The 26,585-nt window shown below is 41.0% G+C and overlaps 1 protein-coding gene across 4 annotated transcripts; it reads right to left on the reverse strand.

Annotated features, from left to right (window-relative positions):
• Positions 1-6: 6 nt before the first annotated feature.
• On the reverse strand, positions 7-25,581 carry LOC124243264 (retinitis pigmentosa 9 protein-like). Of its 4 annotated transcripts, XR_006889662.1 has the most exons (5): positions 25,261-25,577; positions 16,398-16,428; positions 15,159-15,288; positions 2,830-3,088; positions 7-299 (listed from the first exon to the last, which is right to left on the reverse strand). XR_006889662.1 is itself a non-coding variant. In XM_046668885.1 (4 exons), coding segments are annotated over exons 1-4 (315 nt in total). In that variant the 5' UTR covers positions 25,413-25,576; the 3' UTR covers positions 7-297. The 4 variants fall into 4 exon arrangements, 3 of the variants coding, with proteins under 3 accessions (XP_046524841.1, XP_046524840.1, XP_046524843.1); XM_046668885.1 differs by lacking the exon at positions 2,830-3,088 and having other exon boundaries at positions 25,261-25,576; XM_046668884.1 differs by lacking the exons at positions 7-299; positions 2,830-3,088 and adding an exon at positions 1,118-1,131 and having other exon boundaries at positions 25,261-25,576.
• Positions 25,582-26,585: the final 1,004 nt, after the last annotated feature.

A 26,585-nucleotide genomic window follows, 5' to 3' on the forward strand; every position in this document is an offset into this window, starting at 1 on the left:
CTCTCTCTCTCTCTCTCTCTCTCTCTCTCTCTCTCGTTCCTCTCCAGTTCCGCATTCCTCTGATCTTTGAGAACAGAATGTTGAACAAGTCAAGTTCTTGTTAGTCCAACTCTCAACTCTCATTTCACTTGGAAGACTTATGCTTTCGTTTTTTCTTTCTTTTCTTTTCTTTCTTCTTTTTCTTATGCTTTTCTTTCTTCTTCTTTTTCTTGTTTTTCTCTTTACCTTCTGAGGAACTAGAGCTGCTCTCATCTTCATCTGAAGTGGAATGCTCCAGTAACTGTTTTAACTGCTGTATCCTAAACATGTAAGATTGACCAAAGAAACATATTTAACTTAAAAAAATTTTTTAGATAAAAATATAAGAGCAGTAGTGAAGGTAAAAAATGTCATGAATAACCACCTTACTAAACACAGTATTTATTTTTATCTTTGCATGTTTTCCCCATTCTTGTCCACATCCATGCCTATTTTACATGAATGCAACCAGTGTACAAGCCATTTTGTATTCCTTTCATTGTCCTAAATATTCTGCATGGTTCTCTAGTCCTTATTATTGCGACTACTAACAACGCATCTTTTCCTAAATCACTCCCCCACTGCTCAACTTCATACAAGGTAATCTACCTCCTCAATGATTACAACTGAATACCACCCTTTGGAAAACAAGTACACCCTTTTGTTTTCTCACCCTATCTTTATTCATGTCTGAGAATAATTTTTAAGCAATAGCTTAGATCCTTAAAGACATTGGAGAAAACAGACTAAATCATATGAAAGAGAATCAATCATATAGTAGACCTAGACACCACAGTGTGGATTGCCAGCATCAACTATCAGTGGCGTTTGTGGGCTGGGCCAAGCCCACTGCTTTAAGCTAAGTCAAGTAGAACAAGGCTGGCCTGCTCATTCCCCACACACTGGTCTTTTCAGTGATTACTCCTGCCTTCTAAATATTTCACAAAGTACCATATTTACTAAACCACTCCTCTAATACTGGAATGGTTGTTTCCAACTTTATATAATTTAAAACTTTAAGAGGGTATTGTTATCATCAGGATATCCTCATCTTACATCTTTTTCATGTTTTTGATTCTCTCGTATGATGTCATACATGGGATCTTCATGTGCCTTAAGGGTAAGAAAAGGTTAAGGTTGGGTTAGGCTCCATGGACTGTTAGTTAAATAAAAATTAAATCCCTATGTTACTAAAACCAGTTTTATTTTTTCCACTTTGGTATAGTTTTTATTCAACATGTTTTAATCCTTTCTCAGGGTCACCATCACTGCAAACTCATTGAGGCTGTGGAAAGGATTTTCCAATTAGAAAAATACAGGATATAATTTAAATATCCTATAGGAAACAAACCATGGCAGAATCATGAAATACTATTAAAGGTAGAAATATTGAAGTAATCCTTTGTTCTATGTTGATAGATGACAAAGAGATAGTATTAAGAAAAATAACTGAATTACAAAATGATATATAAGAATGAAACATTTATATATAGGTATACAAAAATATATGTTAAGTACCCCAAACAAAGTCTGGAAGTATAGATAACTTTAAATGACTTGAGTTACTTAAAAATAATACATTTAGGGCAAATGTTACAGTATGTGAGTGATCTCAATTTTAAAGATTTTATTTTTTTTATTTTTCCTTTTTCTCCCAAAGCCCCCGGTACATAGTTGTGTATTTTTAGTTGTGGGTCCTTCTAGTTGTGGCATATGGGATGCCGCCTCAGCATGGCTGTGCCCAGGATTCGAATTGGCAAAACCCCAGGCTGCTGAAGCAGAGCACGCGAACTTAACCACTCAGCCTCGGGGCCAGCCCCCTCAATTTTAAAAAAGAATGTTTATTGTAGAATTTTAAGATGTTACCAAAAGCTAAATTTAAAAAAACCTATTACCTCACTACCCAGGGATAATTACTATTAACATTTGGTCTCTTTCTTTCAATCATTACTCATAATTTATAAAAAATTATAATCATATATATAACTCTATTGCTTTTCACTTACATTTTCATGAATGTTTTCTCATGACATTACACATTCTTCTAAAACACAATTCCTAATGGCTAAATAATTTCTATATTCCAGTAATTTATGTTGGTACGTTAGACTATTAAGTTTCCATTTTTTCAATCATATAAACAATTATGAAAGTTATCTTTATACATAAACATTTGTGTATATATTGATGTTTTCTTATATCCTGAAGGTAAATTCTTAGAAGTGGGATTTCTGAGTCAAAAAATAAAATGAATATGTTTAAAGTTTTTGAGATGTATCATCAAACTATATTTTATACGATCTGTAAAAGTTGACATTCCTCCTAGAAGTGGAATAATTGATCCAAAATAAATTATTTCAGATTATTAAAATGAAAACACAATATTTTAAATGTCTTAGAAACTTTGGAGAATATCTGTTGATCCCAGTCTGATAGATGCTGATAACCTGAGAACATCTAGACAGCAGTCTGTTTCACTTGGCAGAAGCAGTTACTGAATGCTGGATTAACACCTCTGAGAGGTGACTGTTAAAATAAAGTGAGGGAAGGATGGATCTATTTTACTGTCATCTAAAGAGCACATATAATTTATATTTACACTCCTAACTTAAAATTTAAAGACATCTAATATTTAGATGAAGACTGGGAAATTAAAACCCTGACTTTAGTTATGAAAAATTATTTTTTATAATAATAAGTCTAAAAAAGTGATTGGATAAATCATGTCTGCCTCAGAAAAAGAATCACTATTCCCAAGGTATAAGCAAATAACACTTTAATAAGAAGTTAGCTTTCTGTTAAAGAACTAACCTGTCACACAGTGTGATTCAACAGTGACGTAGTTAACGCTGGACACTAACCGACAGGCTTCCGGGCATGGATTTTATGTGACCTTCCAGTTCACTGAATTAGTGCCTGATTCATTGATATTCACCATCTCTGATGAATGTAAATTGACACGATGGGGTTCTACTTACTACTATGAACTGTTCTAACTTTTGGTTGCCTTTGATAAAAAAAGGGCATTCTTTGTCGCCTGTTCGGTGACCATGCCGTTTACAACGCCAACCTAAAAACAAACAAAAAAGGAAATATCTCTGTAAGATAATACAGTTTCATTTAATGAAGATGAAGAATCATCAGAACATACTAAAGTTTCCTTCATTAAACTCCACTTCTAAAAGCAAATGCACTCAGTGGATGAACCATGTAAGATCCTAGAAAATAAAGGGAAACTGCTTCCCCAAGCATCCTTTAATCTTTTAGCTTTAGCAATAAATACTACTACACCAGGTATTTATTTAGTAATCCAATGTAAAAGTACTGTAAAGAGTGAATTTATTTATTTTTAGTCTGTAGCTTACTATATCTTTTCTATTCATCAAGTGACTGTGATCCTCGTTTATTATTATTCTTTTTTTTATATTATTTGCTGAGGAAGATTAGTCCTGAGCTAACATCTGTGCCAATCTTCCTCTATTTTGTATCTGGGTCACTGTCTCAGCATGGCTGACCAGTAGTGTACATCCCTGCCTGGGATCCGAACCTGCAAACCTGGGCTGCTGAAGCAGAGCGCACTGAACTTTAACCACTACGTCATGGGGCCTGCCCCCTCATTTATAATTTTAGACACTAAAGCAAATAGCTTCTTTCTCTGACTGAGTCAACCACTGCACAAATCCCTCATTTTTAACTAAACAAAATCATGAATTCCCTCAAAATATTAATTCCATCAGCACCCTAATACAACTTTACCTGCTGAACAGGGAAACTGTCCTGTTTAAAAAGGTTTATTATTAGATGCAGCAAAATGCCCTGATGAGTAGCTGGGAGGAGCCGTAATAAGAAAATGCATATACAAGTTCCAGGGCAATAGAGAGAAACATACATCTTCATGGAATTTCAATGACTATGGACTTGGCATCAGGCATTGAGATGTGGGAAAAATGAAGTGATGAACAAAGCAGGAATGGAAGAGATCCTTGTTACTTCTCTCACCTGTTTTCATCCTCTCAGAACCATCTGGATTTGAAGCAAATCAGGAAGTCATATGAGAATGGTGAGCCAAATGAGACCCTGTGTTTGGACATTAAGCAACTCCAACCCAAAAGGTCCGGAAGCATGAAGAGGGATTATAGCTAAGATCAAGCCAATTTTGCTCTATGCTGGCAACTACTGAATGGAGTGAAAGTTTTTCCCCTTTTAATTTTGAGGGGTGGATGCAGGAAACCATTGAAAAAAATGAAGTTTAGGGATTCTCTATTGCTTAGCTCTGAGCTATCCCTGTCTTTGTCTCCCCAAACATTTAAAGTTCAGGAAAAGATTACACTCCTTCAAACCAATGTCTTTCTTTGTGCTCAAGACTCTTACTGTTAAAGGAAAGGTGATTCTTGCGATTCAAAATGTGGTCAATGGACAAGAAAAACTGGCAACACATGGGAGACTGTTAGAAATGCAGAGTATTAGGTCCACCCCAGAAATACACATATTTTCAAAAGGTTTATTGGTGATTTGTAGACATATTAAAGTTTGAGAACCTCTGTTCTAGATAACACTACAATCAATAAAAATCAATGGAAGTATGTATGTGTATATGTGTCTTTTATCCCATCTGGGATAAGTCCAAGTTTTGTGGGGCCTGAGCTTAAATTATTTTCAGTGGGAGGGGGCTATTTAGGAAAAAAAATATCTTGCCTTAGCAAATTTTGCAAAATCATAGACCATATCAACACATCACTGCAGTCCCAGCAAGCCTTTGAAAGGCACAAGTGAGGGGGCTCTGAAGCTTAAGCTTCATCTGATTCTTGGTAAAACTGGCTCTGGTCCTAACACAAAACTCTTATTTCCTAAGTCAATGCAAATAACTATAAAATGGTAAGTGTAATGCAACTACCCACTTCATCAAACAGAGCAATGGTTTTCAAAAAAAAAAGCTGTAGACTTCTGGGTAAAGAGGACAGACTAAACACATTCATCTGCTTTCATTCCCTTCCTGAGATTCCATGAAAATGACAGTGAAAAGAATTCTCTTCAAAAGGAATAAGTCAAGAAGTACCTCAAGAATGGCCAAGTGACAACCTCCATAAATCTGTTCCTCCATACAAGCATTGAAAATAGTTGCAAATTTGCCCAAATAAACTTATTTGCAACCCCGAAAACTAACCAGAGGCTTGCCACAATCTGAGGATAATTAATTGAAGAAAAACTAGTGAACCTTGATAAGAACAGCAGGATTTCTGGCATTTTAACAGGGCCTACTTCCAACCCTTTCTCCCTTTTTCCACAATAGTCTTGAAAACTGACAGCCTTGCAACCATGACAGCTATGAAACGCAGCAGTCTCACACCCACCAAAGGGGGAAGATTGGGTTTTGAGCCCCTCAAAAAGCCCTAACCCCAGTGAATAGCTACGCTGACAGGGTACTGTTGCTGTTTGGCTGGTCATGTGGTTCACTCTACAAAAAAGCCATATCCCCAGAATATTTGTCAAAAACAACCACCTGTGATTGTTTAACATCACAGCTGCCTATGGCTGTAATATCACTGAGTAAATAAGAACCTAGCCAAAAATTTAAAAGGAAGATCTGGGGAACAAGATGTCCATAGAGGGCTTTCAAAAATTCTCACATAATCCTGGGAAGCTAGAAGGCTGTGCACGTGTGCAGGGCTGTGTGTATGCACAGTAAAGCCTTGAGAAGGCCTTATTCTCTCACTTCTGGCTCACCTTGAGGTCCTTTACAAGCAGGCACTAAAGGCTAAGGCAGACACGTAAACTACACGAGCATTTGAAGGCATGCTATCACACACACATATAACCTCTATGCAAAGTGTAGAAGGCTTCTTTGATCAAGGCATTTAAGGAAATCTCTGTTCAATTATTAGCTGACCACTCAGCTAACTGAGCAGAGACTTCAGTGGCCATACACCTCAGGGAATACAGACTTAAAGATCATTCCAGGAAAGTCACTAAAAAATACAAAAATGAACAAGAACAAACCCTGGGTAGGAAGGGGAATCTGATTTCCAGACTAACTTACATTATCTAAAATTTCCAGTTTTCACCAAAAAATTGAAGAACATACAAAGAAACAGTAAAATCCAGACTGTGGACTTACCAGCCAAAGACTTTAAATCAGCCGTGATAAAGAAGTTCAAAGAACTAAAGGAAATTATGTAAAAAGAATTAAAGGAAAGTATGATAATGATACTGTACCAAATAGAGATTATCAATAAGAAGATACACATTGTAAAAAAAAAAAATCAAAAAAATTCTGGAGTTGAAAAGGACAACAATCAAAATGAAAAATTAACTAGGTGTTAACAACAGATTTGAGATGGCAGAGCAAAAATAAGCAAACCTGAAGAAAAGTCACAATTGAGATTATCCAGTCTGAGGAACAGAAAAAGAATGAAGAAAACTAACCAGAGCCTCAGAGACCTGTGGGATACCATCAAGTTTCACAGCATACACATAATGGAAATCTCAGGAAAAAGAGGAATGCTAGAGAGTGTAGAAAGAATGTTTGAAAAATAATGGCCCAAAACTTCCCAAATTTGATCAAAAACATCACTCTAAAAGTCCATGAACCTCAATGAACTCCAAGTAGGATGAATTCAAAGAGATCCATCACAGACAAACTGTTAAAAGCCAAAGATTACAAGAGAGTTTTGAAAGCATTGAGAGAAAAACAACTCATCACATATAAGCAAAGCCTCAATAGATTAACAGCTAACTTCTCATCACAAACTATGGAGACCAGAAGGCAGTGGAATGACATAGTCAAAGTGCTGAAAGAAAAAGACTATCGAACAAGAATTCTATACCAGCAAAACTATCCTTCAGAAATAAAGGAGAAATTAAGATATTCTAGGATAAACAAAATCTGAGAGATTTTATCGCTAGTAGACTTGCCCTAAAAAAAAATAATAAAGCTGAAACAATGAAAGGACACTAGGCAGTAACACAAATCCACATGAAATATGAGCACTGGCAAAGGTAACTACATAGGTATGTACAGGTGTGAAAGCTGGACAGTGAAGAAGGCTGATAGGAAAAAAACTGATTCATTTGAAATAAGGTGTTCTCTGGAGAGCTCTATGAATACCCTGGACTGCCAGAAAGATGAAAAAGTGAGTCCCACAGCAAATTAAGCCTGAACTACCACTGGAGGCAAAGATGATAAAACTGAGGCTGTTCTACTTTGGGCACATAATGAGAAAGCAGGATTCTTTAGAAAAGACAATAATGCTGAGAAGAGCAGAAGACAGCAGGAAAAGAGGAAGACCAAATGTGAGATAGATTGACTCCAAAAAGGAAGCCACAGGTGTGAGTCTACAGAAGCCAAGTAGCTATTGAGGACTGGACACTGTGGACATCACTCAATTTGTAGGGTCACCAGGAGTTGGAGCCAACTTAATGGCAAGTAATAGTAGATTATAAAAGATAGTATAAGTGTATTTTTGGTAACTCTTTTATTCTCTTATCTCTTTCTAAACAACAACTACATAGAGAAATAATTATAAAACAGTGATGATGGGCTTATTATGTATAAAAATGTAATTTGTATGACAATATTAGCACAAAAGGGGAGAGAGAATGGAGCTACACAGGAACAAAGTTTCTGTGTGCTATTGAAAGTGTATTAGTATTAATCTAAACTAAAATCAAAAGGCAGATATTGGCAGAATGGATAAAAAATGTTTTCCAAGTACAAGAGACAAACTTTGGATTCAAAGACACAATTAGATTGAAAGTAAAAGGACGGAAAGAGATATACCATGCAAACAATAACTGAAACAGAGATGGAGCGGTTATACTAGTATCAGACAAAATAGACTCCAAGACAGAAAATTGTTACCAGAGACAAAGATGGACATTTTATAATGATACAAGGGTCAACCCATCAAGAAGATTTATTTACAAACATTTATAAACATATATGCACTAACAACATAGCCCCAAATAGGTGAAACAGAAATCGACAGAATTGAAGGGAGAAATAGATAATGCAGCAATAATAATTTGAGACTTCAGTACTCCAGAGTGGATAAAACAACTAGAGAGAAGACCAACAATGAAATAGAAGAACAGCACTATAAGTCAACTAGACCTAACAGATACATATAAAACACTTGACCACCCAAAACCAGCAGAATACGTGTTCTTTTGAAGCCCCCATGGAACATTATTCACAGTAGACCATATGCTAGGCTATAAAACAAGAATTAATAAATTTAAAAGGATTCAACCTATACTAAGTAAGTTCTCCAACCACAAAGGAGACTAATTAGAAAGCAACAATAGAAGGAAACTTAGGGAATCTGCAATATGTAGCAATTAAACAACACATTTCTAAACAATCCATGGGTCAAGGGAAATTAGAAAGAGACTTTGATCTGAATGAGAAAACACAACATATGAGATGCAGATAAAGGGAAATTTATAGCTTTAAACGCTTATATTAGAAAAGAATGAAGATCTCAAATCAATAATCTAAGGTTCAATTTAAAAATCCAGAAGAAGAAGAGTAACCCAAACCAAAGGCAAGCAGAAGGAAGAAATAATAACAAACTACTGACATATGCTGTGCCATGGATGAACTTCAAAAATATGCTCAATGAAAGAAGTCATCTCATTTATATGTGAAGTCTCAAACAACCCAAACAACCAAGCACAGAGATGCAGAGAACAGCTTGGTGGTTGCCAGAGCAGAGGTGGGGGGTAGAAGAAATGGGTGAAGGTGGTCAAAAGGTACAAACTTCCAGTTATAAAATAAATAAGTGGGCCGGCCCGGTGGCACAGTGGTTAAGTGCGCACATTCCACTTCGGCAGCCCAGGGTCCGCTGGCTCAGATCCTAGGTGTGGACATGGCACTGTTTGGCAAGCCATGCTGTGGTAGGCATCCCACATATAAAGTAGAGGAAGATGGGCATGGATGTTAGCTCAGGGCCAATCTTCCTCAAAAAACAAAAAAGAGGATTGGCAGATGTTAGCTCAGGGCTAACCTTCCTCAAAAAACAAAAAAGAGGATTGGCAGCAGATGTTAGTTCAGGGCTAATCTTCCTCAAAAAAAAAAAGTCATGGGGATACAATGTACAGCATGGAGACTATAGTAAATAATATTGTATTGCATATCTAAAAGTTGCTGAGTAGATCTGAAAAAATTTTGTAACTATGATGACAGATGTTAGCTAGACTTATTGTAGTGATCATTTTGCAAATTGAATCACTATATTGTACACCTGAAACTAATATAATGCTATATGTCAATTATACCTCAATTAAAAAAAATAGTGGAGCTCAAGCAAAAGAAAAAAATTAATTCAAAAGACGAAAAAGGTCACACGAGACCACAAATTTATATGATATATCCTGAAAAACCAAATTGATAAAGACAATAGATTAATGGTTGTCTAGGGTTGGGAATGGGGATTAACTGGAAGTAGCCATTAGGGATCTTAATGGGAGATGAAATATTCTAAAACTTATTTATGGTAATGGTTGCACACACTCAGTAGTTACTGAAAATCACTGCATTCACCTTGAAATAGGCGAATTTCATGATTTGTAAATTAAACTGCAATAAAGCTTTTTTCAAAAAGCCACAAACCCAGAAGGACAGGGAAAAGCCATGAGTCAAAGGCAAAAAAAAAGTTGGACGTCATAATGCAGATAGATTAATACTGAATGAAGAGCAAACTCCAGGAAACCGAATTCTAAGGCACCAGAAGGAAGAACTGAGAATTAACTCAATTTCTATTTGCAGAACCTCCAAAAGCTCAGGAATTGGCAGCACAAGATACCTCTGGAAGTAGAGGTGAAGGACGAGCTAAAATAAAGAGTGGTTAAAAGTCCAAGGGCAGGGGCTGGCCCCGTAGTCGAGTGGTTAAGTTCGCACGCTCCACTGCAGGCGGCCCAGTGTTTCGTTGGTTCGAATCCTGGGCACGGACATGGCACTGCTCATCAAACCACGCTGAGGCAGCGTCCCACATGCCACAACTAGAAGGACCCACAACGAAGAATATACAACTATGTACCGAGGGGCTTTGGGGAGAAAAAGGAAAAAAATAAAATCTTTAAAAAAAAAAAAAAAAGTCCAAGGGCAGCTCCCCTCGTCCAGGTAGAAGGAAGTTTATTGTCTAGAAAAGGTAAAGTATAGGGTCTCCGGCCAGAGACATTTGAAGGCAAAGTGCTGCAGTAAATATAGAGCATTACATGAACGAATGAAAAGTAGATGGCAAAATTTCCCCGCCTTCTTCCTCAGTTAGCTCCCACAATACCAGCAGCATGGGCTTCACCCTCCATGGAGAAGTCTTCTTCTCTAGGAAAATATAACCCACCCAAAGAAAAACCTAGATGGTACTGACCTCAGAGCTTCCCCAATTGATTGGAATAGAAAGATCACCCTAGAGTGAAACCCAACAAGCCCCACTCACACACTGAGTTTCCAATCAACTCTCTTTCTCCCACTTATGAACAAGAATGGCTATGGTAGCCAGTCTCCAAGATGGCCCAATAACCCCTGACTCCTGGAAAGCATGCCCTCAAGTAGTCCCTGCAGCCCTGAATGATGCTAACTAGTAAAAACTAGGATATTAGAGAGATGGTGATGTGTAATTTCAAAGGCTGGTCATAAAACACCTGCCTTCCTATGTCATGGATCACTGGCTCTGGGGGAAGCCAGGTGCCATGTTGTGAGAATATTCAAACAGCTCTATGGATAGATCTATGTGGCAAGGTGAGGCCTCAGGACAAAAACCATCATCAACTTCCAAGCACATCAGTGCGCCTTTTTGGAAGGGGAGCCTCTTTTCCCAGCCAAGCCTTCAGATGTCTGAATCCCTGGCTGACATCTTGACTGCAACTTTATTAGAAATCCAAAGCCAGAACTACTTAGCTAAGCTCTTCCAGAATTCCTGACCCATAGAATTTGTAAGATATTAAATATTTTTGTTTTAAGCCTCTAAATTTTGGCATAACTTGTTATACAGCAACAGATAACTAAAACAACAAGGAAACAGATTACCAGACATCTGACATCCTCTTAAATGAAAGACAGAAGCCAAATTAAACCAATAGAAGAGAGCTTAACAGAAACACCCCAGGGAAAGCAAATGTAAAGAAAAAAGTACATAGAGAGAGAGAGAAAGATATATATTAATATCCTTAGAGATGAGAAAAGATACTGCAACCATAACACAAGAATAGCATACTATCAAAAACTACATTCAGAGAACAAAGAAGAGCTTTTAAAAATATAACAGAAATGAAAAAACATCATACAATGATTGAAAAATAAAGATAAGGATATATTCTAGAAAGGAGAACAAAAGGAGATGAAAATAGAGAAAATAAGAAAATTAGAAAATCACTGCAGGAAGTATACTCTCTGAATAAGAGAACTGCAAACACAGATGACAGGAAATTAAAAAAAAAAAATTCTTAGAAGTGAGAGACAGGGGGCCGGCCTCGTGGCCGAGTGGTTAAGTTTGCACTCTCAGCTTCGGTGGCCCAGGGTTTCACCAGTTCGGATCCTGGGTATGGACATGGCACCGCTCCTCAGGCCATGCTGAGGCGGCATCCCACATGCCACAATTAGAAGGACCCACAACTAAAAATATACAACTATGTACCAGGGGGCTTTGGGGAGAAAAAGGAAAAATAAAATCTTTAAAAGAAGTGAGAGACATGAATTCCAGATTGAAAAGGCTCACCAATTAACCTGTACAATGGTTGAACCCAGATGCATACCAAGGCACATCACTGTGAAATTTCAGAAAACTGGGGAAAAGGAGAAGATCCTATAAACTTCCAGAGAAGAAAGACTAACAACAAGCAAAACAACAAAAAACTAGGACCTGTCATAAAATCAGGAATCGGAATCACTTTGGGCTTCTCAATAGCAATTCTAGAAACCACAAGGCAATGGAACAATACTTTTAAAATTCTGAAGAAAACTAATTAAAAAAAATTTTTTTATTGTGGTAAAATATACATAACATAAAGTTTACCATTACCACCATCTATCTCCATAACTCTTTTCATCTTGTAAAACTGAAACTCTATACCTATTAAACACTAACTCCCCATTCCCCACTCCTACCCCAGTGAACAGGCAATCACTATTCTACTTTCTGTCTCTATGATTTTGACTACCTGAAGTACCTCATATGAATGGAATGATACAGTATTTGTCTTTTTGTGACTGGCTTATTTCACTTAGCATAATGTCCTCAAGGTTCATCCATGTTGTAGCATGTGTCAGAATTTCCTTCCTTTTTAAGGCTGAATACTATTCCATTATATGTATACACCACGTTTTGCTTAACTATTTATCCCTCAGTAGACACTTGAGTTGCTTCCATGTTTTAGCTATTGTGAATAATGCTGCTATGAACATGGGTATACAGACATCTCTTCAAGACCCTGCTTTCAATTCTTTTGGGTATGTACCCAGAAGTGGAATTGCTGGGTCACGTGGTAATTTTATTTTTCAGTTTTTGAGGAAGTGCAGCACTGTTTTCCACAGCAGCTGTACCATTTTATATTCCCACCAACAGTACACAAAGGTCCCAATTCCTCCACATCCTTGTCAACATTTGTTATTTCCTGTTTTTTGATAGTAGCCATCCTAATGGGTGTGAAGTGATATCTCATTGTAGTTTTTATTTGCATTTCCCTAAATGATTAGTGATGCTGAGCATCTTTTCATGGACTTATTGGTCATTTGTATATCCTTTTTTTGAGAAACGTCTATTCAAGTCCTTTGCCAAATTTTAATCTGGTTGTTTCTTTGTCGTTGAGTGTTAGGAGTTCTCTATATATTCTGCATATAATCCCGTATCAGATATATGATTTGAAAATATTTTTTCCTATTCCCTGGGTTGCCTTTTTACTTTACTGATAAGGTCTTTTATTCACAAAATTTTGAAATTTTGATGAAGTCAAATTTGTCATTTTTTTCTTTTGTTGCCTGTGTCTTTGGTGTTTTAGCCAAGAAATCAGTGCCAAATCCAATTTTGTGCAGCTTTAGCCCTGTGTTTTCCTCTAAGAGTTTTATAGTTTTAGGTCTTACGTTTAAGTTTTTGATCCATTTAGAGTTCATTTTTGTATATGGTATTAGATAAGGGTCCGATTTCATTCTTTTGCATGTGGATATCCAGTTTGCCAGCACCATTTGTTGAAAAGACTATCCTTTCCCCATTTAATGGTCTTGGTACTCTTGTCAAAAATCATTTGACCATTTAAGTGAGGCTTTATTTCTGGGCTCTCTATTCTATTCCATTGGTCTATATGTCTGTCTTTAAGCCAGTACCACACTGTTTTGATTAGTGTAGCTTTGTAGTAAGTTTTGAAATCAGGAAGTATGAGTCCTTAAGCTCTCTTCTTCTTTTTTTTTTTTTTTTTTTAAAGATTTTATTTTTTCCTTTTTCTCCCCAAAGCCCCCCGGTGCATAGTTGTGTATTCTTCGTTGTGGGTTCTTCTAGTTGTGGCATGTGGGACGCTGCCTCAGCATGGTCTGACGAGCAGTGCCATGTCCGCGCCCAGGATTCGAACCAACGAAACACTGGGCCGCCTGCAGCGGAGCGCGCGAACTTAACCACTCGGCCACGGGGCCAGCCCCCGCTCTCTTCTTCTTTTTCATGATAATTCTGGCTATTCAGAGACCCTTGAGATTCCATACGAATTTTAGGATGGGCTTTTCTATTTCTGCAAAAAATGTCATTGGGATTTTCATAGTAATTGTATTGAATCTGGAGACAGCAGTCTTCACACAGTATGTCCCCACACAGTGGAGACAGAGAGCAAGCTCTCTAGTGTCTCTTCCTTTAAAAGGAACTTACTACATCTTGAGAGCCACCCTCATTACTTCATCTAATCCTAATTACCTCCTAAAGGCCTCATCTCCAAATACCATCCCATTGGGGTTAGGGCTTCAACATATGAATTTGCGGGGGGGGGGGGGGGACATAAACATTCAATTCATAACACAGAGCAAAGGGAGATCCCTGGATGATGAGCATGGGAGCAACCATTTTCAGAAAGAAGAAATTGACAGAACACTTCAAGCATTTGAAGGTCTTAAGAGTCAAGCTTGGGAACAATTTGGGGTTAAATTAGAAATCAGGATATGGAAACCAAAAATAATAACAATAACAACAACACACACACAAAAAAAACCAAAAACAAGACAACTGTTAATTCTGGGGGAGGGAGGGCATTGATGGATGCATGAAAGGAAAAGTAATGAGTTTACTATATGACTCAGCTCCGAATATAATCAAAATAAAATAAATACCAAAGACTTATTAACCAAAATTATGATAACACCATTCTTGGGAAGATGAGATATACTAAGAGGACACGTGTGCTGAGAGCAGGAGAGAACTAAATTCTCATCTTCCAGTGTACAATGTCAACAGATAACGCCTAAACCTGAAAAATCAATACGATACAAGCATGATCTTCAGACATATGAAGATAAATATCGAAATAACCAACTAAAACAGCTTCAAGTGAGAATGGAGAAAAAGGAGACTGGGAACTGCTGTTTTACTTATGTGCACGAATAATCTTTGTACAGACAAATGTCCTAAAAGGCAGCAGTACCCTTTCTTCAAATGCCATCTGTGCTGCATGAAAGTGCTGTTGCTCTGGTGGGGTGGGGGTGTGCACGCACAGCTCTACCTGTTCCAGACCCGCCCTCTGTGCTCCAAGCTCCTCTCAGGTTACATGGATAAAACCTTAATGCCACTGATGGAGGATGACTGACTGAGGCAGGACCCAAAGGGACCTGGCCTCCATTGCATCCCTTGTCCCCCATGGCATCTCTACCGTGGAGTACTGTTCTGTTACAGGATATCACTGGAGAGCATCCTCCACAGGCAGCTACGGCCCTGAGGAAAGACCGCTGCCCTTGGAGCCAGAAGCCCTGGAGGTGAAGCACTGCTCTACCTCTTATCCTGGACCACTCGGTAGGAGATGCAAGTCGGCCTCCTCATCTCTAAAGAGAGACCATACCAGGACTTTAACAGGGCCGTGGTGAGAACCAACTAATTAAAGGAAGTAAACACGCTTTGTCAGTCATGGGATGTATCTGCATGCACTGAGGAGTGTTGGTGAAGCTCTTCCGTACTCACACTGCATGACTTTGACTTCTTTCCCCAGGGGCATCCAAAGTCCTTTAGTTGGGGCGTGAGCCAGAAATTCCCTGGCGTGTTCATTGCCTGGTACGTCTGGTATACAGTCTTCTGGCTTAGTCTCATCTTCCCAAAGAAAGAAGCGACCTGTAAACACTATGGTGAAAGCACTGGAATTCTCCCCACATGCCTCACAACACAGCAGTGCCTGGCTTTCTCATGGGCTGGAGATCCCAGTGTCAGTGATAACCCTCTCAAGATCTGGAAAGAAAGACGAATTAGACCAGACAGAAGAAATGGATATAAATATACCAGAAGAACTATTTCACAAAAATGATGTAGCTGTTCTTAGAGAAACGTTACTGGTAAAGCAGAAATCTGTCCTTCATATAGGAATGATCTGTGGGTTCCAAATTCCAATGTAAATTAGATTCTAAGATTAAAAAAGGTTTCACTGCCTCAAAATCTTTGTGGAATGAGGAAAGGTATAAGAATTAAAGTAAATAAGGTTATCTGGAATAATAAAAATGGCATGTTATATTAAAATAGCTTATTATACCCTGAAGGCCACTGTCATGTTTTCTAGTCACACACCTGCTATAGCTCTGCTATGCATTTTCACCCCTGAAGAAGTGGATTTACAATTAAGAAGTTTTTTCTTTTCAGTTTCCATGAATATTAAATTTATAAGGAAAGAATGTTTTCTAAAAATCTTTTTGTAATGGAAAGTTACCAAACAGCAGAGGTTGCTTTGTCCTTTAACTCCTCCTCTAGGTCTCAGTCCCACAGAAAGACAGTGACCCTGTGGACAGGGTGCTGGAGGAGGGACTCCTGCACCAGGGAGGCTGGACCCGATGAGCTTCAAGTCTCCTCAGAGCCCGCTGCTCTCTGAGCTGCAGACACTCAAGAAACAGCAGCAGGCCAGTGAGGGGAGGCACACGGGCAGGAAAGCTTTGAGAAGATGGAGTCACCAGGCAGAGAGAAGGGAGTGATGGCTGAGGAGCACACGGCGCCTGCCACGGCTTCTCAGGGACACACACACAGCTGACTAACTTTCTACACAGGCACAGGCTTGTGACAAAGCCCAGAGTGTATGAACCGACGGGCATCTGCAGGGAGGAACAGGGTTATAAAAGGAGGTTTAAAACCTGACGCAGCTGTTTTCATAACAAGTTACTGAGTTTGAGCACTGAGTCAACTGTCTAAGAGAGTAAGCAAAAGTATAAACTTCACACTGACCTTGATAAGCCCAGGAGGAGGTTTTTCATAACTAGAAAGAAAAAAGAAATCTGTCATCAACCATGTCAACAGGAACATAACACATTTTAATGAGCAAAAAGCAAGCACAGGCCAAAATAAAAAGCATGTTTTTCGTAAGAACTTAAAACGACATTATATCTGAAACAGTTAGTGAAATATGCCCGGCACTCAGGAGATCACATACAAGTAAACAGATGCTATACCACATCCTGCTGGGATGTAGAACTGAAATTCATTGAAATAATAACTAACTTGGTGTCTTAGCACAACGATTTTACTTTTGGAAGAAGGGAAAGCAAGAGGTTGCAGGGAAAACGTGAGGTAAATGTGAGGGTAGACCCGTGAGTTAACTGTGGCTCCAAACTGTTACTACGGTTGTCAGGTCATTGAGCCAGCACGACTCCCGCTTACCCAGCACTGAAGGGGCTCCCGGTGGGGAGAGTTGAGTGACTGTGCTCACGTGGCTGGGGCGGCGCGGGGTGGGGAGCAAAGCTGGAGGGAGGGGCCTGCTGTGGGGGAAGGAGGTGAGGGTGATCTGTCCCGGAGGCTCCCTCTCCCATTTCCCTGTCCTCCCAGTTCAGGGTCCTCCCTGCCCCTGGGCTCCCTGCCTGCCGTCTGTGCCTGTAGCGACATCCTGGACTCGAGGGGCAGCACTCCTCACGGTGCCTGAATGACATAACGATGCCGCTAGACGAAGCACAGGAACGACTGCGTGGGAACTACTTTCCCTTTCACCACAGAGCTCTCCGACCCCCAGGGTCCTAAGGATACAAATCATGCCTGTGCGCCCAATTCATTTCCACTTTCCTTCACTCTGCCGGAGCTGCCGAAGAGGCTTCTGGATTCCAAATCTGGAAAACCAGCGCCAAATGCTCACGTTCATTTTTAACTATTGACACATACTGGCTATTCAACACAAAGCGTGGGTGTCTGGCTTTAATAGTGAATGCCTAAGGGACCAAAAACAAAAATAAGAATGAAAAAAGAAACACAACGACTGAACATTGCAGGTGTTCAATGCCTCCACGAGGAACATTTTACTGAGGACATCTGGCACTGCGGCTGGTTTCAAAGTGTATCTGAACTCCAGACACTTGGAAATGCTGGAGCTTCAACAGTGCTGCACCCAGATGGTGACAGCAGGGGTGACTAATTTTCCAAATTTTCTATAATGAATGTGTATTATTTTAATCACCAGAAAAACATTAAATAAATGTTAAAAGAGTGAGTTGGATATTGAAATGGGGCAATCTTCACAAGAGATTAAATTAAAAACAAAAGGGTGGGAGTTGGGGCTGGCCACGTGATTAAGTTTGCGCACTCCGCTGTGGCTGCCCAGGGTTTCGCTGGCTCCGATCCTGGGCGCGGACATGGCACCGCTGGTCAGGCCACGTTGAGGTGGCGTCCCACATGCCGCAACTAGAAGGAGCCACAACTAAAATATACAACTATGTACTGGGGGGATCTGTGGAGAAAAAAGCAGAAAAAAACCAAAGAAGATTGGCAACAGTTGTTAGCTCAGGTGTCAATCTTTAAAAAAAAAGGGGAGGGAATAGGAAGCAAAAATGTTTTTGGTATGCTTCTATTTGTGCGTATGGGGAAAAGGAGATTATACAAGGCCATATACACACACCTTTATATCTCTGAAAGGATACCTAAGACTGGTTACATGCTTGCCTCTAGGGAGGGGAACTAAGGATCATAACAATAGAGACCTTTATTTTTCATTCTATTTATATTTACATGCACATATATTAACCTACAAAATGCTTTTTAATTACAAAAGAAAAATGAAATCAATGGTATCTTCATTACAGCTATGGTGGTATAAGCCCAGGTAATATATCTCTGAAAGAAAAACCACAGGTAACCTGCAACTATGAAAGAAAAGTGAAACCAAAAATATGCTATTAGGAGTTTATATCTGCTATATAATTATATGGACTGAATTTTTGTTTTAAAAGTCAATGTTATTTCCGTAATTGTTTCACGGTTAAAATCCCCACTCTAGCCCTAATCAGCTTGATATTTTTCTCCTAAAAGCAGCAGGTATAATAGGCAAAACTAAACTTGATCTTCAAGTAATATTGAAGGTTCAACAGAAAAACTTACTCCTTGCACAAGTAACTTGTCAACAATTATGGTGCCAGGCATGGTGCTAAGCAGCAGAAGGGAGAACTAAGGGCATAAAGATATTCCTATTTACATCTAAGAAAACATAAAATGAAAACTGCTCTCAGAAGTGACAGTGTAACTCATAACTATCCTGATAAAAGATGTTCTGTTTTCTTGGCGTAGAGGATCTGAAATTCAAGCAGGAGTGTTTTCCAGTTCTAAATCAGTATAAACGTGAATCCTGTAGAGGTACATGGGCTTTGGAGGTAAAAACTTTCTGTTTGAATTCTGATTCATTCTCACTGCTGTGTACTGTGGGCAAGACACTTAACCCCCCTAGAGCCTCAGTTTCCCCATGGGTAAATAATTCACAGCACACATGTGAAGGGCACTCCACAGTGCTGGCTTCTTCCCTTCTGGTGAAGACAAGCTGATGGTCTGCCTCATGAGGCAGCTCAAGCCTGGAGCGCTAGCATCACAAAGGCCAAGATCTGAACCCAAAAGAGGTAGGAGAAAACAACTTGTTGGATGATAAATGACACAAACCGTGAGTTGCTAATCCAGAGCTTTTCTAAGCAGACAGAGAAGGATCTGCCCCATGAAGATTACAGGGTAAACAACTGGGCATGAATAGACTGAACTTCTTAGGTATAATACAGTGCTTTTCCAAAGCGAATGCTTAAAATATTTTCTAACACAAAGCGGTGGCATGACATAGCCATAACTCAGCAAGAACAATGGAAATCTGCTAAACTGAGGAAATTATATAGTTTACCTGCAGCCATCAGAAACATTAATGCTATGCCTTATGCACAGAGGGAGTTTGGTAATACTGGCTATAAATCCAATAATCCTGTTATACATCCTTTGAGTCACAAGAGTTGTACAAACAACATATGGCCAATCAAATTGAAATCCAAATTCCTGAAAAATATGTAACTGTTGTTGCCAAGAGGAAAGGAGTGTGATGGAACTACACATTTTGAAATCTATTATTAGCAATGGAATTGCCTAAAAAGTCAATTTTCCAAGTTTAACAGAAGATGGTTGGTAGTTTTTCCTAGGGCTAAACAATTTATTAATTTAACATATTAAAAAAGATAATTCTTGGGGCCGGCCCCATGGCCGGGTGGTTAAGTTCACGTGCTCCACTTCGGCGGCCCAGGGTTTCACCAGTTCGGATCCTGGGTGCAGACATGGCACCGCTCATCAAGCCACACGGAGGCAGTGTCCCACATGCCACAACTAGAAGGACCTACAACCAGAATATACAACTATGTACTGGGGGATTTGGGGAGAAAAAAAAAGATAATTCTCAAAATTTAAAGTAATATTTACTAAATATAACAGATTTGGAAATGGGAGCATGTTTATGTGCAGTCTAGACTCTGCGCTATGACAGTCAAGAAGTCTATATTTATCTTTGTAGTTAATTCTTAATATTAAAAAAAGTTGGTGGTGGCCCATTATTTTGTACCCTCTGAATAGACTACTGGTAAATCATTCAAATTGTAATAACTTGCTCTGTGTAGTAAAAAGATTAAATTTATGTAAGAGGGGAGAAATATTATCTTCCCAATTGTGTGTGGGGCAAGAAATCTTTCTTTTGCCAAATATTTCTAATTACTCTTTGTGGTTTTGAGTACTGGGGTGGGATTTCTTTTGGAAAGATCCTTCATGGGGCCGGCCTAGTGGCACAGCAGTTAAGTTTGCACCTTCCGATTTGGCGGCCTGGGGTTCGCTGGTTTGGATCCTGGGTGCAGACATGGCACCGCTTGGCAAGCCATGCTTTATATGTGGCAGGTGCCCCACATATAAAGTAGAGGAAGATGGGCACGGATGTTAGCTCAGGGCCAGTCTTCCTCAGCAAAAAGAGGAGGATTGGAAGCAGTTAGCTCAGGGCTAATATTCCAAAAAAAAGAAAAAAGAAAAAAAGACACGTCCTTCATGTAAGCATAATCCATTCCACACAACTGTTCCTGCAGCCGGCTCCTCCGGGGCTGGAAGGCAGAGATGAAATTGCCACATATACACAGAATGTCCATTCTGTATGCCCAGCAGCCCAGGGGCACTTGAGTGATAGAGCTGGAGCGCGGGTGGAGGACTCAGATGCCTTCAAGGGCCTGGCACACATGGTCAAAGAGCAAGAAAAAGTCAAGTGTAAGAAAATATCCTGTAGAGATTGAAGAAGGCACATCAGAGATGAAAAGATCTGCATTCAATTTATTAAAAAACTGTGGGGTTTCTCAATTAACATGGCAAACTGACCAACATGCTTATCTGTTTTTTAAAATGACAGTAAAATAATAAAAAAGGAAGCCACAAAGAAATCCTGAGCAGAGACAACATCAGAGTAAGATTTCAACAAATTTGGGAAAGTGCAAGGAAGTAATCATTGACTTCTGTAAATGTAGGAGGTTACACCTTTGGAAGATGGGGGTTGGGGAATATGGACATGGAGTGGCTGAAGCCAGTGGTATTCTCCTCATTCCCTACAGCCAGGGACTCTGCCAGCCCAAGCCTTGGAGGAGACTGCAGATTTAGGCCCCTCTGAGCATAAGTGAGGATGCAGATGACATGAGCATGGGCTGAAAATGGGTGTTGATTGAGTCTCTGTCTGAACTCTAGGACACTCAGCCCTCTCCCTCTCAACCCACCCCAGAACACTGGCAGCTAGGCATATATCCTCAGACTGAAGATTCTTCTCCAGAGAAACTGAAAAGCCCCAGAAAAAATCTCCACTTACTAACATTTGAGAGTCTCTGGATTAAAAGGATGGCGCACAGCCTCATCTCCCTACAGTGAAGCTATCCAGTCAGCAAATGGGCACGTTCTGTCTGTCTCACACACAGCCTCTTGTCAAAAGAGCTTTATAGTTCCACACTCTTAAATATGAATAGAGACCAAGATATCCAGACGTTAGGGGAAAAAACTCTAAATGGAAGACAGAGATCAAAAGAAACAGCAAACAAAATGCAGAGGCAATAGAGGGAGCAGAAGAAAACAAAAAAAGAGAAAAATTATTGAGTATCCTCAAAGAGAAGATATTTCATCAATGAAACAAGAACAGGATGCTATGGAAAAAGAATTCTCAGACTAAGATAAAGCTCTTGAATTTAGAAATATAGCAGAATTTTAATATGCACAATAGAAGAAATGGAAGATAAATCTACAAAGTAGAATGAAAAGTCAAAGATATGGACACTAAGGAGAGAAAAGATAATTAGAGGATCAACAGAAATCCAACAGAAAGAAAAAAACAAAATGGAGAAGAAATTAAAACACAAGTTCATTTATATAGTTAATGTACTCATGATATGTCAAAAAAAGACTCCATTGAAAAAAGACCCATATTATCATGAACCTTCAGGACGGCAGCAATAAAGGAAAGTTCCTTAAAGCTTCCAAAGCTTTAAGAGTAGGGTGAGCTTGACCAGGTAACATAAAAGAAAGGGAATCAGAATGGCATCAGACTCCTCAGCAATTCCAGAAACTAGAAAACACTGGTATACCACCCTCAAAACTGAGTGAAAATAGTTTTTAACACAGAATTCTATACCTAGCCAAATTATCTATTAAGTTTGAGGATAGAATACAGACATTTTCAGACACGCAAGGTGTCAATTAACCTCCAGTGCACCCTTCATAGGAAGTTGCAGAATGTGCTTCAGTAAAATATGGGAGTAATGACAGAAAGAGGCACATGTGGAATCCAGGAATGGGATTCAAGAAGGGAGAGTGGTAAAGGAAGTCCCAGGACGATCGCTCCACACCAGGTCTAGAAAGTAACCAATGACTACTGCAGGACAACAGATGGAAGACTGTAAATAAGAAATAAACATTAATTGTCTGATGTGTAGCAACATGTGGAAAGGTACTTTACTTTTGAGCCAAATAGTATTTTATGATTTTTTCTTTTGCATTCTAGTGCAACTGTTACCTTTCTAGTCGTTAATAAGAGCCTCAACTTTTCATCTGTTTCATTTTCTATTATCAACTGCTCTTTTTCTCCCAAAGGCTCCAAAAGCTGAAAGTACCTTTCCACATGTTGCTACACAATATTGCATAGTTATAATAATGTTAATACGAACACTGATTTAGCAAAATTAGTCTAATAGAGCTATACTGGAAGGATGGAAACAAGAAGGGCAGGTAAGAGAGCTAAATCCTTATCTACTATGACAAGAAGTTAACAGATAATGTCTAAAATTGTTGAATCAAAGAAAGCAGGGTAAGCATATAATTTAGAAACATGCACTTAAATCCAAGAAGTAAAAATTAAAAGAATTTGCACATGGGGGCTGGCCCGTGGCTGAGTGGTTAGGTTCACATGCTCCGCTTCGGCGGCCCGGGGTTTTGCCTGTTTGGATCCTGGGCGCAGACGTGGCACGGCTCATCAGGCCACGCTGAGGCGGCGTCCCACATGCCACAACCAAAGGCACTCACAACTAGAGTATACAACTATGTACTGGGGGGCTTTGGGGAGAAGAAAAAAAAATGATTGGCAACAATTGTTAGCTCAGGTGCTAATCTTTAAAAAAAACACAACAATTTGCACATGGAAGCCCTGGTCTTGTCTAGTGGGCCAGGGAATGGGGGTTGTTGGGCAGGGAGCATGGGGGAACATGAAGAGTTGGGCAGCCCACCACTTTTTTTCTGTAGTATTTTTAGTGCTATTTTAGTTTTTAAACTTATACAAGTATGACTCAGGTATGAATAAAATTTAATTTAAAATTAAACAAGATTCTGAACTAGAAAAAGAAAACTTGTCAATAGGCCAGCCAGTTTTAAATTTCTGAAACTGGAAAAATCTCACTGGTCTGAGAATAAGAAACCTGGATTCAGCTCTAGTTTTGCTGTTTAATAGGTCAGTGGCTTAACCACGGAGCCTCCATTTTCTCATTTACAAAAGGAGGTTATAATCTTTCTCTTGTCTGTGAAAAAGTTCTGTGAGCTACAAAATAAATGTATAGTATTAACAACATCCAGCATCCTACAGTTAAAGATACTGAGACCTGGGCTGAGCTGAGCCCTGCCTGAGCTTATCCTGGGGAAAGATTTTTGAACATCCGCCTTCACAGGAGACAGAGCACCACAAAGAGTGCTGCAGAGGCCAGGACCGCGGAGGCAGCAGAGCAGAGCCTGTATCCTGCAACCACTGCCCTCCTGAGGAAATTCAGTTCAAGGGCCACCGGGAAAAGAGCAGGCCGGCTCCAAAAAAGGCATGCATTTTGTGTCAAAGCTCCCAGAAGGTTACTTATGTAGGATTGCAACAGTTTAAGGACCTTTCTTTACATGATCGTCTTAGTTTAGGTAATGAGATGTGCCTGAAACAGAAACGAATTATTTACCCACTAACTCAGAAAATAACACAGAAAAATTTGACTTCTACAACTACTTATAGAATCACAGAATCTTGGAAGAGACCTGAAAGGTCATTACTCCAACCTCCCGCCTGATGTTTAATCTCCTTTACAACCTACCCTTCTCCCACTGGTTCTCTGGACTCTCCTTGAACCCTCTGGAGCTGGGGGCGCACAGTGCCTCCTAAGTCAGGCCAAGTTGATGAAAAACAAGTGAGAAGCAACAGGAAATACTGGAGTACGTGAGGAAGCCGTTTGGGTTAAAACTAATTCGATCTGATCTTGTTTTTCCAAAAGGGCCTGCTGTGGCCTGTTGAGTGTGCATTGTACATCTGCTTTAAACATTTACCGTGTCCCAAAGACAAGAATGATGGCCTTACAGATAAGGATGTAGCTTCCCCCATATCAGCATTTCCTTAAGGATAAGCATCTCTTCCTGGGAACTAAGGATTAATTGCTGACCACCCAACTGCTGTGCGAGCGAAGCATCTTGTGACAATTGTAAAAGGGACATTCCTAACATATGTGATGTATGCTCTTTGTTCCAAGACGTACATATCCACTCTGTACACCCCAATTCTTTGGTGCCCTTCCTTCTGGAAGGCAGGCCCTCGGCTAGTCCTCAGATCTGGCTGATAATAAACTCACCCCAATTCTGACTTACAGATCGGTTATGGATTATTGGCATTGACACTGACCAGCAAGAATATATGACTCTGGTCCTAATTCTTTCTGTTGAGCTGGATGGAATTGGCCTCTCTGCAGCTTCCACCCTTAATCCTGGTAAAAATCCTCAGCACTCCACTCTCTTTTACCTGGCAGCCACCTTTCCGATGTTTAGGGACGAGCCCTCACCCCATTGTTCATTCTTCTCTCTCTCACCACACGAACCTTACAGGACTGGGTTTTCTCTTCCCTTAACAGCAGAAGATGAAAAGAATGGGGATTTTACGCAGTTCATAGGGGGCCCTTTGAACTGAAAAACCGGAAAGGACAGGGAGCAGCGCTCCTGCATTCGGTCCTCAGTCCTGACGGAGCGCCCCCCACCGCGCAAGGCACCCCGGCCCAGCGGGCGAGGGACGACCCTCCAGCGGGCGAGGGACGACCCTCCAGCGCGGCGCTTCCGGCACTGGGACAGCCCCGCGCGCCCGGACGGGCCTCGGGGCGGGGCCTCAGCTCCTCCCGGCGACACCGCCCGGGGCGCCGGACAGACCTGCCCTCCGCGCCGAGGGCCAGTGGCCGGCACCGGGCACGCCGTCTCCGACGTTCGGGCGGCTGGCCACATGGCCCTTGCGGACCCCGGGGACCCCGCGTGCCGCGCCCACGGGCCCCTCCGCGCAGAAGGCGGGGCGGCGGGGACTCACAAGGACTCCAGGTGCTTGAGCTGCTGCAGCTGCTGCGCGTCGTGCCGCCGCCGCTTCTGCTCCCGGCGCCGCTGCAGCTCCTGCTCGGGCGGCTCCCGCGGCCGCCGCGCGCCCCCGGCCCCCGCGTCGTCGCGCCCCGACCGGGACGACATCGCGGCCCGCGCCGGAGGCGACCCCGTGGCGCGGCGGCGAAGACGGCACTTCCTCTGTGCCGCGCCCGCGAGCCCCGCAGCGCCCCCTCCTGCCGCCGCCCGCCGCCCGCCGCCCGCCGGGGAAGGGCCCGGTGTCCCCGCCGAGGCTGCCCGGCCCCCCCTTCCGACTGGCGCGCCCGGCCGCCTCCCCGCGGCGTGGCCCCAAGTCCTGGCTCAGAACGCCCAGGCCCGCCGGTGCCGAAGGTGGGAGCGCGCCCCCTGGCGGCGGTCGGTGCCGGTGCCGGAGCCGAGGGCTGAGGACGCCCGCGGGGGAGCCCGAGAGCCCTTCCCGCGCGCCCGGAGGGCTGAGCACACGTCTTCGGGCTCCCTGCCCTCGCGGTCTCCACCCTGGAGGCCAGGGAACCCGTGCAAGTCATCTGTGTATCTCCCAGTGGTTAGAAACACAGTAGCTGCTATTACTTGTTAGGATTCATCCAGTTTGGGAAGAAAGCAAGACTCTCCATAGAAATTCTCCAGTTTTCTAGAGCATGCCATCCATGGTTAAAACAGTCAGTGTATACTGAATTTAGAGAAAGTTTGGGTATTGGAAAGGAAAAGCTGATATACACTGAGCACTTTTTATGTGCTGGTCATTGAGCTAAGTGCTGACTTAATCTTTAAAAACTCAAGTGCTATTTTTTCTTTAGATTTTATTATTTTATTTTTCCTTCTCCCCAAAGCCCCCCAGTACATAGTCAAACATTTTAGTTGTGGATCCTTCTAGTCCTGGCATGTGGAACGCCACGGCAGCATGGCTTGTCGAGCAGTGCCATGTTCTGGCCCAGCATCCGAAGTGGCAAAACCCCGCCTCTGAAGCAGAGTAGTGGAACCCAACCCCTCGACCACCGGGCCAGCCCTCAAGTACTCTTATTACCCTTATGTACTACGCTAATTTTATAGATAAGGAGAAGGAGGCCCAGATAGTTAAGTGACAGCCCAAGGATGAGAACTAGTAAGTCGTGGAGCCAGGGTGTGAAAGTGTTAGGTGCCTGACTAGGTTGTATTTTCAAAATGTATCTAATAGGTGAAGTTGTGATAATTGTTTCAGCTTTGACATAGTGGAAGAAACCACAAAGGAAGTAAAAGTAACAGCATGGGGAATATTTCCCTCAAATGTGGCATTCAATATAGTTA

This window comes from Equus quagga, chromosome 8 (assembly GCF_021613505.1).
Source record: "Equus quagga isolate Etosha38 chromosome 8, UCLA_HA_Equagga_1.0, whole genome shotgun sequence".
Taxonomy (NCBI): domain Eukaryota; kingdom Metazoa; phylum Chordata; class Mammalia; order Perissodactyla; family Equidae; genus Equus; species Equus quagga.

Bases quoted from the DNA above. Each gene is read 5' to 3' on its own strand.
- LOC124243264 (XM_046668884.1), bottom strand. From the start codon at position 25,412: ATGTCGTCCCGGTCGGGGCGCGACGACGCGGGGGCCGGGGGCGCGCGG. The intron at 16,429-25,260 runs GTGAGTCCCCGC...TTTTCTTTCTAG, and splicing joins CTCAAGCACCTGGAGTCCTT to TTATGAAAAACCTCCTCCTG. The intron at 15,289-16,397 runs GTCAGTGTGAAG...TTCTTTCTTTGG, and splicing joins CTCCTCCTGGGCTTATCAAG to GAAGATGAGACTAAGCCAGA.